Raw genomic sequence first — 13,450 nt, forward strand, 5'->3', positions numbered from 1 at the left:
TCCTGAACTAGTTTATTAGAAAAAGAGAGTAGTCGAGTAGTGGTGTTTACAAAAAAGTGAATTTAAGCCTCTACTTTTTCAGAATTGTGAATAGTTTATTGACCACCTACTCAATGCTTCTAAGTTTCTCAGCAGACACTAGACATAAAAAAATGCACTTTATACCTATTATTAGATAATTAAGTTGTAGTTGAATATGTTATGAATTAAAATGAAAGATCTTATATTTAGGTACAACTCATTCAATATTTTAATTTACAGAAAATAAAAGAAAGTTGAATATGAAAAAAGTAATGAGTTTTTGGAAAGATTTAAAAAAGTAAGAAGAATCAAAGTTGTGTAACGTGAGGCAGACGGGGGTAAGGCTACAGCGGTCAGTCCGTTGCTGTCAAATAACATTCCGACGTGTCAACGTTGAACCAGGCAGGTCACTATGTGTGTGCTGGTGAGCTAAAATGATGCCACGTACAGGGCCGTGGCGAAAGAAAAAAAAAAAAAAAAGGATTTTTGGGTGAAAGAGGTTAGTCTGGGTGGGACCGGTGTTGTGTCGTTCATGACAAGCCTGGCGTGGAAGTTTCTGATTGATCTACTAGTATCGTCCTGGCAAGATGGGCCTCCACTTTTCGAGCACTTTTGACACGTGTCCACGGGGGAAAATTCTCGCGATACGAGAAATTGACTGGAAAGGGAAAAGGAATTAGGGAAAGAGGATCGTCATGAGTACCACGTGTCTTCACAACATGAAATAGAGGTCGGATGTAGACGGGTGGGGCAGCCTGTGTAGCTGCCCGTAGAATTAGAGTTGCCCGAGAGTTTCTCTTTTTTTCTTGCTGCTCCACGAAGAACCAAGGCTCGGAAAGTTCCCCCACAGAGGAAAACCGCGACACGTTTTCTTCTGAGCGAAATTCCGCACACCATTTCTTTTGCCAGCTTCATATTAACACTTCCTTCGATATGATTCTTCTCACCCAGAGCTATTTCACCGCCAGTTCCTGCTTCGGTCCATTCCGATGACGGAAGTTCACTGTAGTATGCCTAGCGGAGATGATGAAGATACGCCGGCCAAATGCCGAGAGCGCCGGCGCCGTAGAATAGAGATGAGACGGTTAGCAACAGTATCGTCGGCGAATCCATCGCCTTCTACCGCTCATCACCAGAAAGAGAATCAAACTGGTACTTCCGGTTTTGAGAAGAAGCGTGGTCAGAAAACGGACGGCGACGGTAATCCGGAGATTTCATCGTCTTCGTCATCGGGGGAGGACGTGAAAACTGTGAGAGCTTCACCATCGGTACCCCAGCCGGTTTTTGGGATGATGTCGGTTTCAGGGAGGTCACGTGAGATGGAGGATGCAGTATGTGTGAGCACGTGCGTTCTTGGTTCAGAAAATTTCCGACGGCAAGTGGTGCATTTCTTCGCCGTCTACGATGGACATGGAGGCCCTCACGTAAAGCCCTAATAGTAAAGTTTAGAATTTATTTTCCCAGTAAATAGATAATAATTGCGCAGTTCAAATTACCATTGAGGACACATTGAATCATTCTCTACAACCCAGGGGAGTGAGGTTATTACCGTCATTGTCATGCTCTAATTTGCTTTGCTTTGTTGGATGGGACAGGTGGCAGCATTATGTAGGGAGAAGATGCACGTGTTCGTACAGGAGGAATTTTCGCGCGTTATTAGCACTCGCGGGGAAAATGAGAGTGGCGGCGGCGGAAGTAGCGCGGGGGAGGAGGTTAAGTTTGAGGAGGAGGCGACTTGGAGAAGAGTGATGCGGCGGAGCTTTGAGAGAATGGACGAAGTGGCACTCAGTACTTGTGCCTGTGGGAGCGTCGGAGGTCAGTGTGGTTGCCATCCCATGGAGGTGGCTCTAGGCGGTTCTACCGCCGTCGTCGCTGTGCTCACGCCGGATCACATAATAGTCGCCAACTGCGGCGATTCACGCGCCGTCCTTTGCCGAGGAGGGACAGCCATTCCGCTTTCTATTGATCACAAGGTTTACTCTATCTCGCTACTGACCTGTAATGATCTGTTTGCTGGACACGTGCTATGCTGTCAATTTTGGGGAGATGATAACTCCCAAGGATTTGTTTGTCTAATTTTGGTGCTATCTTATTGTGGGGTTGGAGTTTATATCTTGCTTTAGTTTGAGATTGATTAGGTTTCCCTTGGATTCTCATTCGTTTGGCCATTTTATTCTTCTGTTTTTTCCCCCAATCTTTACCGCTCTTGCAAATTATGTCCCATCCTTTAACAGCTATATCAGTTCGTCTGATTTATGTTATGGATAGTTATCCTCACGTGCCATTATTATTGTTACGACACTTGTTGCTTTGGCTGTGGCTATAGAGATCCTGGCCTCCTTTTGTTGCAATTAATTCTTTGGGTCCCCTTTTCTAACTATTTCTTCGCCATACTTGTATCTGTGCGGAATTTTCGTAAACCAAAAACCTAATGGTCACCAAACAGGTTTTAGCTCTTCGATTCAAGTTTAAATGTATTTCCACTCTTGCATCTATGCCGGGGAAAAAGTGGTTGGTTAAGTGGAATGAAGAAACTTTACATGTTTATAACTTTCTGAAAATGTGTGTAATCAGAACTGTTTGATAAGTTACCATAAACTATTTGTTATTATCCACACTGTTCCGTGTGTGTTTGGAAGTGTTGTATGATGGGTTGGGCTTATTCCTATGTGATTAGAAGTTGAGACTTTAACCTTGCTGCTTATAAATGTTCTTGTTCAGTAATTCCACGGAGTTGGCTTTTGTTTCTGTTGTTTAAATGTGTTTTAGAGGCCTAAGTCATGTGAGTTGGTTTCCTGTGATCATTCACCCCATACTCTTCCACACAGTTTTCCAATAGAGTATTACATTTTAGATGGATAGAATATGGGTAACCTGTATGCTGGCTCCGGCTTTTATTTCTGAGTGTGTTCTAGTAGTTTTGGTCTATTTAATTTCCGTGTGTTCTTTTACTGTATGTTTTCCAGCAGTAGTCTCATGATGGTCATATGATACTTCCTCACAATTTTCATAACCTTACACACTCAGCCTGATAGAAATGATGAGCTAGCAAGGATTGAAGCTGCTGGAGGACGGGTGATTTTCGTAAATGGAGCCCGTGTTGAAGGAATCCTTGCCATGTCCCGTGCGATAGGTAATAACTACTGCTCCTATGAATGATTGTCATATAACTTTATTTGCTTTTTTGAAGTTGCTTAGACATCCTCAATGAATTTCCGTTTCTTGATTATTGTGTGTGATCTGAATAAATCTGATTTTGCTTCTTCTCACCCCACGTCTCATCTTGAAGCATTGAGCTTGATGAAGCCTTGTGATACTTCGGAAATTGGTTACCTGACAACATTTCATTTTGTGGCAGAAATGTGAAGTATATGATTTGTGAAGGAAAATGCATTTGTTGCATTTTCTCATCTACAAATTGTTGGATCATTGAATGGTAGTGAATAAAGGCAAAAATTTATCAGTGTCTTTGTAGAAGACCTTCTTAAACTTGGAATGTCTAAGGCTAAAATATCTTTGTTTTTTTTTTTTTCTAAAAGAAAACGTTCAGTCTTCCATGCCCTTAAAAAACCATTTTTCTCTTTAAGAAATTTGATTCAATGGGATGAGTTATTTTCTTCGAGGAAATTATATGTACTTTAAGAAATTTGATTCAATGGGACGAGTTCTTTCCTGGGAGGAAATTATATGCAACTGTTGTCAGGAAAAAGAAAACAGAGTGATAATAATTAGGTGCATAACATAATAATCAAGACATTAAACCATCAACAGTTTTCCTTTGTCCTAGAACTTTGTCACTCTGGGGTTGTATGCTCACACTGCAATGTATTTACGGCTTTGACGTGATGAAAGTAGAAAAATCTCAACAAATGAGTTTAAGGATCAAGAATAAATTTTCTTTGTGAGAATCTCAATAAAAAAATGTCCTGTAATTTAGAAACACTTTTTTTTTTTCTGTTCGAGGAACCATTTCAAGAGTTTGAAGCCTCAGATCCTTCAATATGGATTCTAACTTCATGCAACTTGAATGACCTTTATAACGATACCAGTTGAGGGATCTTTTCCTCTTGTGATGAAATACACAATCGGCAGAGTAAAGATTTCGAAAATCAATTTGTTACTGTAGCAGAATCCTGCAGAATCATGTCATGTTGGCAAGTATCCCTGTTGGTTGGTCATTCACTTCATTTTTTTTGTTAAATCAATGATGTTATCTTACTGTACTTTCATCAACATGTCGTTCTCTGCTGACTGCTATGGAGAACATTTTGCTACATTTCTACTTCATTCGATTGTGTGTGTACAGTTATATAGTTTTCTTTTCTTTGATTTCCATGATAAATACTTGGATTTGGCAAGAGAGGGAGTGTAAGTGATGTGTTTATTTGACAAGAAATGATTGGTTTAATGGATCATTCTGAGCAAGTATAGGGTGATTGATGAGGATATGGTAGGATATAGCCGGTGGACAAATCTTGTGACAACTATGTCAGTTGGTTTTAATGTTGGCTTGTTGTCTGTCTGAACTACTTCGCAGTTGGTCAATAACTATGATGAAAATTATTAAATAGTTTAGATTCAAGACCTTTTGGATTGGAGCCCTGCTCTTCGTTTCTACATTTGGTTTTTGCTTGTCTCCTATTATTTGGCTTTTCTTTAGTGTACAGGGTATTTTCCATCATAAAAAAGATAAGTTTATAAACTAGTCCCTGAACTTTTGGTTCTTAAACTTTCTAACTATCTAATAGGTTCTCAAACATTTTATTTTGGATCCAGCTGGTCCTTAAAAACTCAAAATTTTATCAATTCTAGGTTCTCGTGACATCATATGTAATTGAGAACTAGACTAACCTCAAAATCCACAGTAGCCTAAAATTGAAGGACTAAGTTTGTAATTTCACCAAAAAAAACAACAATAATAATAGTAAAACGAATGTTTGGTACTTGTATACTTTGTTAGACATGGAGAGGTTTCCTTCCCCTTTGAGCTGACATAATACTTCTGACTGTTCACTTATGGTTTTTTTCTGGACTTCATTTTTGAGAACTTGAAATAAGTAGGTTTTATTATCAGGAATTTATTGCTTTTTCTAGACGTTTTGAAATCGGGATATAGTGGATACGGCTGATGAACAAAGCTAAGAAGTGTCAATGTGGATTTGAAAAGTGCTAAGTTTTCCACCTTATTCAAGCAGGGGGATCTCCTTTCCCTATATGCATACATATATTGAAGCTTATGTGGGTTTGTTTGTTGTCTTATCACTAAGATGGAAATGGTAGACTGATGTGGCACCAGCTTAAGATTAGATTCGGTTTTAGATGCAACTGTGTAAGCTTCACAGCAGATATTAAAGATGAGACTAAGCTGATATCAGAAGATTCAGAACTTGTCTGATGATTCGTATGCTTTATTGTTGAAAGATCAGGCTGAAGATTGTTAGTGTTGGATAAAGGTTTAAGCTATCAGGTTGAAGAGATCAGCAATTTATACATACACCACAAGCCTGGTTACAGATTTTGAAGAATTGACTTGATAAATTTCATTTGGAAAGTGGTTTGTACCATGATACTAACAAATCAAGTTTCAATGTAGCGTAGCTGCTTAACCATAATAAGAATGGTCATCAGTTTCTATTCTTGAAGTTAAAAGGTAATAGATGGGTGGTTGGTTGCTTCAGCCGATGACTGATATCAACATGTTGATACTCATCAAGGATTAGAAATAAGATATTGGCATATAGGCTAATCTGCAAGTTGATCCTTTTATGGATTGAGGAAATACCATATGCGCCATATAGGCCACATACTCAAGATTTCTGATGCTCATATGTAATGATATTTGGAAAGAAAGAACTGTGAGTTCTCTGTTAGAATTTGAGCAGCTTTTTATAGTGTGAAAATTGGTTGAATATGGAAGCTTTGCAATCGACCAATGGATCTCATGATGAGAGATCTAAGTATATTTCTTACTTGTGGAATAGTACTACCATGGATTTGAAACTCAAATTTTTAATATGAGCCTTGAACTTTTAGGTGTTGAACTAGTGTTTTTAGTTCGGCCAGTATATTTTTTTATTAATGCATGCTTTCTGTAATATTTTAATGATACGTGCAAGTCCAGGCTGAGAAACTGATATCTTTTGCAAGGTCTTTTTAGTCCAAACATCAATATATTTAATAAACTAATACCATGTCGAGAGATACCTCACTTGACCTGAAAAGTGAAAGTACACATTGGGAAGCTCAAGCTATTTTACAGAGAAGCTAACATATTTGGAGAATTTGAAGTTGCACATTGAGAATAGTTCGACAGAGTAATCTTTATATCAACAAGAATCTAGCTAGCAATGGAGTTGGGAGAACTTTAGGAACTTTGGCAACTTTTTAAAGAAGGTTGTACTTCTTTGCTGACTGTGCTATAGGAACTCTAAAATGATATCATGGTGACTGACTGATCATATGACCTAATGCAGGTATGATTACAGGTTCATAAAAGTGTGGCAGTGTCTTTGTATTTATATTTCGAGGTTTGAGGGTCGAGCGTCGAATTTGGGAGTAAATGGATTTAGGTGTATGGTTGATAGAGATGAAGGAATGCAATTCTCTTGTTTCTTTTCTTCAATTCATGTACGATCAGAATGAACATTTGAAGTTTTCATATTTTCATCTTCTAGGTTAATTTTTTTTTCTTTATCTAGAAATATTTTTCTGCGAGATAAATGGCCTTTTTGCCTTTTTGCGTCATAAGCTTCTACTTTGTCTAATGTTACACGAATGTTATAAGTGTATTGTATTGATCTTTGGATTGTAATGAACAATTTGTTTATTGATTAATTTTCTTTTAAAGAATCGATAACTGTTGCTTTTCCACATTGGTGACGTTTGGAACAGGGGACAAATATCTCAAGTCAGTTGTAATATCGGAACCTGAAGTTACTTTCACCAAAAGAGAATCAGAGGATGAATGTTTAATACTTGCTAGCGATGGTCTGTGGGATGTTCTTCCAAGTGAGTTGGCTTGTGAGGTAGCTCGTGAATGTCTCCAAGGAGTGGCAGCTACTACTACTACTACTACTACAATAGACCTCAATGCTGTGCCTCAAATTGAAGAAGAAGCGGCTGGAACTTCTTATCCTTCTCGAAGTGCATTGGCTGCTGCATTGTTAACTCGTCTTGCTTTAGGGCGGAAAAGTACAGACAACATCAGTGTCATAGTTATTGATCTAAAAAGGAGTTGAGAAAAAAAAAAGAAAAGAAGTTAAGGTTTGACCATGTGGACGTTTGCACAACCTTGTTCTGGATTGGAGGAGGCATGATTCATTAATATATGCCCCTCGTAGGTGAGAACTTATTTCTCTAATGAGTAGGTTTGCGATTGAATTTATTAGTTGAAAGTTGTGTTGTAGAGTCTGATGAGTGAATGTTTTGGTATTCTATGTCATCATGAAGCACGAAAGAACTGATGATTGGAAGAATTGTGTTCATATAATCCAACATTCTTCCAGCCACATGATGTTGTTGAGGAGCTTTTATGGTGGATACAAGCATGGTCTTACATCTCAAAAAGATGAAGCTTTCTTCTTTTTGCTTGTGAATTACATTGGACAACATTTTGTTATTGTATCATTACAAGGTTTGTTGTATATTTTGCCTTGCTTGGTATATTTTGCATTGGTTACATAATTGATTAGAATGTGTTGGTAGTTGAAGTCACATGTTAACATCTGATCATATCTTTTTATTAGAACTTGGTTGGTGAGATTGAGATTCGTTGGTATTATTTCAAGTAAATGAATGTTGTTTTTTAATGCAGAAGTAGGGAATACTATATTATTATGCAATTCATTAGGAACATGCTTCGATTGTCCTTCCAGATTCTTTATTGAGTTTTCAAAAGATTACACTCCAGTGAAAGATTTTTGTTTCTCTCATCTATAGTTGATCTGTTGAATAAGCTTTAAGGGTGGAACTAGATTTTCACACCTTGGTTATTTTTCTGTATTGGTTTTATCTGCTCCCTCTAGTTTTGATGGTAGTCTAATAATAGTTTTCATATAATTACGATCACTTTTGTTTTGTTGGCTAATGTTGTTTGAGTTTTGAATAAATTAAGCATGTGGAAAAAATTGGTTAAGCACATGTAAGCATGGGTATTGCAGTTTAATATTGTAGTCTCGTCAAAAAGCACATGGGTACGAACTTTGAATCTTGTAAGCAAATTTTTGGTTGATGTGGGTAGGTATTTTACACATTGATTCCCTCAAAATATTAGTTTGGTTGACCCAAATCTCCCAACACACTCTGCCAACCTATTTTTGATAGTAGAAGAATGGAATGTGTCAAAAGCTGCCCTAATCGATAGACAAATGGATCTATAAAATTATTTACACTTTTTAAGTGTAGATGTTTTGGTTGTTAATACATGATTTCCAGTTGGACTTTGTTTGATTTCGTTATTTAATCCTTAAGCACATATTTTAATCCTATGTTCAAATAATTTGACAACTTGAACAACCCAATGTTCAATCTGGATGGGTTAATGTTGAGTTGAACTTTTTCAACTTTTGTTGAGTGAAGAGTTATGTGTAAAATTTTCTTTTTAGTTGATCAAACCTACCCGAATTATATATATATTACTGAAAACAAATATATTTCTTTTAATGTGTGGTGAATTTGTGGATTGTTAATGTTTTTATTTTAAGAGCATTTATTTGTGTTTTAAATTGGTAATAGTTATTATGAACGTTTGGTATTTAAATTTTGATTATTTATGAGATTTTAATTTCTAAACATTCTGATTACTCTAGTGCAGTGATTTGAGGAAAAATAATTAAGTATATAATAACGATTTTAAAAATTGTAAATATAACAAACATTTATAGCTAAGTATTTGCAACATGTCTATCAGGAACAACATGTATTTTTTTTTAAAACGTTGCTACGTGTCACACAATCTCTTTAAATTAATAAGAATGTAATAACATTTTAACAAACCCTAATCCAGTTCAAAACATGTAACGTTTCAAATTTAGGAGGAGAACATGAACGAACGATATCACATATGAAGGGGAGATATCCTAATAACATGAAATGAACGAGAGCATGTAAGGAGGTTAAGAAAGACTTCAGAAAATTAAAAAGTTACTACCTAAACGAACAAGTTGCACATTTTTTCTTCGATTGTTTGATCATAGGAACTCCCAAGTTAAATGTACTTAATTGAAGTAACTTTATGTTAGACGATCTTCTGAAATTTTTTTTAAGATATTGCACGTAAATGAGGACAAAACATATTGAAATAACTCATTTAAGATAACCAAAAGTGTCAGAGTAACCCAAATTTTGAAGTTGGTCCAACAAACTCTACAACCCATATACACCACATGCAGTAGTTTGATCTAAAAAGAAAATAGTTGATCTAAAAGGAAAGAGAGAGAGAGAGAACTTATAGGTTTAATTTAAATACAATGAATGAATGGTGATTTGATGAGAAAAAGAGAAGAAAACCACTAATATTTTTGTGTTATACAAAGAAAAGAAAAGAAAAGAAGGAAGGAAGGAGAGATGTGGAGGTGACATCAATAGGTAATGGCACGTGACGCGTGTGACCAATCAAAATAATTACAATTTTCTTCGAATCTCAATTTTAATATTTGATTTTAGAAACACAAAGTCATGGGTTAGGTTCCTCAAAAATTTTCCCATATTTACTCAAATACCCCTCCTTATATTTTTCTTTCCATTACTACAAATTGAGTCCAAGAATTCATATCTAATCTCCCTCTCACTAACACATACCTTCACTATACCTTTACTCGTATTCAATACTACTTTAATTCTATTAACCTCCTTTCACTCTAACACATATACTTTTATTCTATTCATTTAACCTATTTTCCCTATACTTTCTTTTTTTCTTTTCCTTTTATTGAAAAGGTTAATATCTCTTTCAAAGGAGTAGTTGAGAGTTTTTTTTTATCCTTTGACTTTGTTAGTTTAATTTTAAGAAATGATGATATTGATTTCTTAATTTAATTAAGTTGAGACTTAGGGGGAAAAAGAAGGTAATACTAGAGAGGGATTGGTAATATTGAGATGAGTGAGAGACAGAGACATGAGAGGATGAAGAAATAAAACCTACCAAAGCAAAAAAAAAAAAAAAAGATTTCATTTAATAATGCTATCAAATTGGAGTAGTGGGGGCCACCAATTTGAAACTAATAATTCTTTTATTGACAAAATAATAATAATAAAAAAAAAGAGCCTTTGAATTGAACAAAATCAAACAAAAGAAAATTACCTAATTCCACTTTTTATATTCAACTTATCTCTATGACTGTTTCCATCTTTGTTTTCCACTAAATTTCCCTCCAATTGGTTGCTCTTCACTTCCCTTATTGCTTTTCTTCTAAATTATTATCCATAATATTTACAAATATAACAAAATCTCAACGATAAACGATCAATTTTCAATGTCTACTTGTGATAGATGATAGTAGTTTATTATTATAAAATGAAATAACAAAAACTAAAATGACATGTGCCTCATCAATAAAAAATTTAAGATATACGTTCTAGCATCTCCAAATATATGAACATCTATTTTTACGACTCAAGATTCAAATATCCATGAACTAAAGGAGAGATGTTATCGGACGTCTAATAAAATGAAAAATTATATTGAAATTCTAATCTACTATACAAGATAGGTGAAGTACGAATTCCAAGTAGTTGGAATATCCATTTTATATAATGATGTTATCAATTGAAATTAACTACAATAAAAATTGGGTTTTGTATAAATAAAAAATCATCTATGACCATAAAGGGAGAGATAAATCTACCAATTTAATAGATATCAATTAGTTTAATTAGTAATTATTGTTCTTGAGTTGACACATTTACATAGCTTAGTATGGTTGAAGAAATCAAATTCAAATGAGATTACTATAGTTTGTTCAAACATGACGAATAGAAAAATATTTTGAAACATAAACTAAGTTTTTAGTTTGGAAATATTTAATTTAGAACATAAAATGAAACATATTTAATTAGTAGGAAAATGGAATGAATAGGAATCAAGGGGATGGGTAACCCACATATTTTAAAAACAGGATTTTGTACTTTTCTTTTTTAATAAATATATTTATTTATCTACTAAATTAATTTACATTAACATATGTATGTATATATCTTAAATATATATAGAGAGAATGAAATGAAAAAGGGGAAAGAAGAAGGAATGAGAAGCACATGATGGCATTATTATGTACGCCAGGTGAGGTGTGGCGAAGCGCATGCTTCCAAAACAAGGCATTTTTAAACATAAGGCAGTGTTTGATGGATATCTTATTATTCATGAACTCATATATTATATCAATTCATATCACTCAAATTCCAACTTCATTCATAACATTCACCAATTATAAATATATTCCTTAGGTTAAACTATTAGCAATATAATAAAATATCGTTTAGACTTGACATCTTGACGAGATCTCTCTTATTGACTTGACTATGTCGTCTTTGCTTGTCTTGAAGATTTCTAATACTCAAAGTTGTTATCACACACCAACAAATGTTCTATCAACATGTTCTGCACTTACTCACATGTTTTCGATGAAAATTTCTAGAAGGTGCCTCAACGTATGATTACTCTAAGTTAAGTATAACTTAGTTTCTATGATTAGGTTATTGAAAAATATTGTGCACCTCGTTGGTCTAGTAAACAATTCTCAATTCTTTTAAATATTTATTAACCATATTTTCTTATCTTTGAGATCTTTCTCGTATAGATGTGATATCAGTTCATTCATGTCTTTTATCTTCCTCTTAAGCTCTAAATATTACACAACCAAATGTACATAAGATTAAGGTGTCGTTCAATATAAAAAAATTAAGTTTGGATATATGACATTAACGTGAGGAGATTAATGGTATCTTATTTCTCCAAACACAAGTTGATTACTATTGGCTTTGGTTTATCTAGATTCTACAACAACCTTCAAGTCTCTTCAAAACCATTTTGATGTAGAATGTCATCACGACTTCTAATGTCAAATCTTCTAAAAAAGACATTGAAATGAAAGAATAATTTATTCACTTATCTCCAATATCAATCCTATCAAATTGTAAATGTTCAAATAAGATAAATTAACTTTGTGTGAACTTATTCAAACAGGTGTTTCATCATTTTTATTTTGTTTGAATTTATTCAATTCCAATATAATCTATTCGAGCTTGAATCAATTATAAAATATGTATTAATTTGTTCACGTAAATTTTAGATGAAAGTCATCTCAAACTTTTAATAGATCTTGACAACTTTGATAGTAGAATTACTCAATTATTGCAATCAATTTAAATTGTTACTTTTTAAAATATTTAGAGATCAAATTGTTACTTCTACAAAAATACGTTTTTCTTTCATTACCTAATCAAACACATCAGTGGTTTGTATTATTTGTTTCCAATCATAAAGTTTATTTTATTATAGATATATTTTAAATTCATTTTGTGGAAACATTAGTTTAAAAGATTGTAATGAAATTTGTATCAATAACAAAATATTCAACAAAGTTTAACAATAAAATATCAAAACAATATTTTTTAAAATTGTGTGGACATGACATGGAATGATGAAAGAGTGGGAAAATTTTATTTAGTCAATATATTTCAATCCATCTGTGTAGTCTTAAAAAACTCATTTTTAAATAAAAACTAGATTTCAAAGGTAACAAAATAAAATATATAGCAAAATATTGTTATCTATTTACAATAGACTATTGATTATATCATAATACACAAATACATAAATGATAATCTATCATGGTCTATCACATGTATGATATTTTACTATACACTTCTAAATATTTTTAAAAGTTTCATTATTTAAAATAATTTTTCATAAATATCTTAATTCCTCACATTATTTTCTATAAAACAAAATTGACCTTTCAATAAATAATAGTAACTCACTTATATAAAATTGGATACAATTAGAAATGCAGAAGTATTTCTTATATTGAAGAAACAATAAATCAACATGAAAATTAGATAGTTTATGATTGGATTATTTTTGTTTCTCACTCTATATATCCTAAAAACATATAATAAACAAAAAAATATATATATAAAAAAGAGAAGGAAATTGAACGGTAACGATTAAGGAGAAAATTACAAAAAGTAGAAAATACAAAAACAACTATGTACCCAATAATCCCATCTAACATTATGAAAAAAATATGTACTTTTTTTTAATCTTAATGGCAAAAAGATGAAGGCTAACACAATGAATGCTCATCAATAATTATAATAATGTTTTCATAAAATACGTACAATGTTCATATCTTTATTTCTTAATTCATTGTGAAACTTTTTTTTAAAAAAAGTAAAACAATAGGAGTGAGAATTCAAATTATGGATCTCT

The 13,450-nt window shown here is 33.5% G+C and overlaps 1 protein-coding gene and 1 long non-coding RNA gene across 3 annotated transcripts; both read left to right on the forward strand.

Moving 5' to 3' along the window:
- The first annotated feature begins 802 nt into the window (after positions 1-802).
- LOC101206634 (probable protein phosphatase 2C 75) lies at positions 803-7,812 on the forward strand. 2 transcript variants are annotated; one of them, XR_968946.2, is made up of 5 exons: positions 803-1,445; positions 1,617-1,994; positions 3,049-3,154; positions 6,913-7,361; positions 7,471-7,812. XR_968946.2 is itself a non-coding variant. In XM_004148072.3 (4 exons), the coding sequence occupies exons 1-4, from the start codon at positions 1,011-1,013 to the stop codon at positions 7,257-7,259; spliced, it is 1,266 nt and encodes a 421-aa protein (XP_004148120.2). In that variant the 5' UTR covers positions 803-1,010; the 3' UTR covers positions 7,260-7,812. The 2 variants fall into 2 exon arrangements, 1 of the variants encoding a protein (XP_004148120.2); XM_004148072.3 differs by having other exon boundaries at positions 6,913-7,812.
- LOC105434847 lies at positions 4,198-6,867 on the forward strand. The gene is made up of 2 exons (XR_968945.2): positions 4,198-6,414; positions 6,495-6,867. It is a non-coding gene; the product is annotated as an uncharacterized LOC105434847 (long non-coding RNA).
- Positions 7,813-13,450: the final 5,638 nt, after the last annotated feature.

The sequence above is a fragment of the Cucumis sativus genome, chromosome 3, assembly GCF_000004075.3.
Source record: "Cucumis sativus cultivar 9930 chromosome 3, Cucumber_9930_V3, whole genome shotgun sequence".
NCBI classification, from domain to species: domain Eukaryota; kingdom Viridiplantae; phylum Streptophyta; class Magnoliopsida; order Cucurbitales; family Cucurbitaceae; genus Cucumis; species Cucumis sativus.

Excerpts from the sequence above, each read along its gene's own strand:
- LOC101206634 (XM_004148072.3), top strand. The coding sequence starts at position 1,011 with ATGACGGAAGTTCACTGTAGTATGCCTAGCGGAGATGATGAAGATACG. Across the intron at positions 1,995-3,048 it reads CGCTTTCTATTGATCACAAG|CCTGATAGAAATGATGAGCT; the intron begins GTTTACTCTATC and ends TTACACACTCAG. Across the intron at positions 3,155-6,912 it reads TGCCATGTCCCGTGCGATAG|GGGACAAATATCTCAAGTCA; the intron begins GTAATAACTACT and ends CGTTTGGAACAG.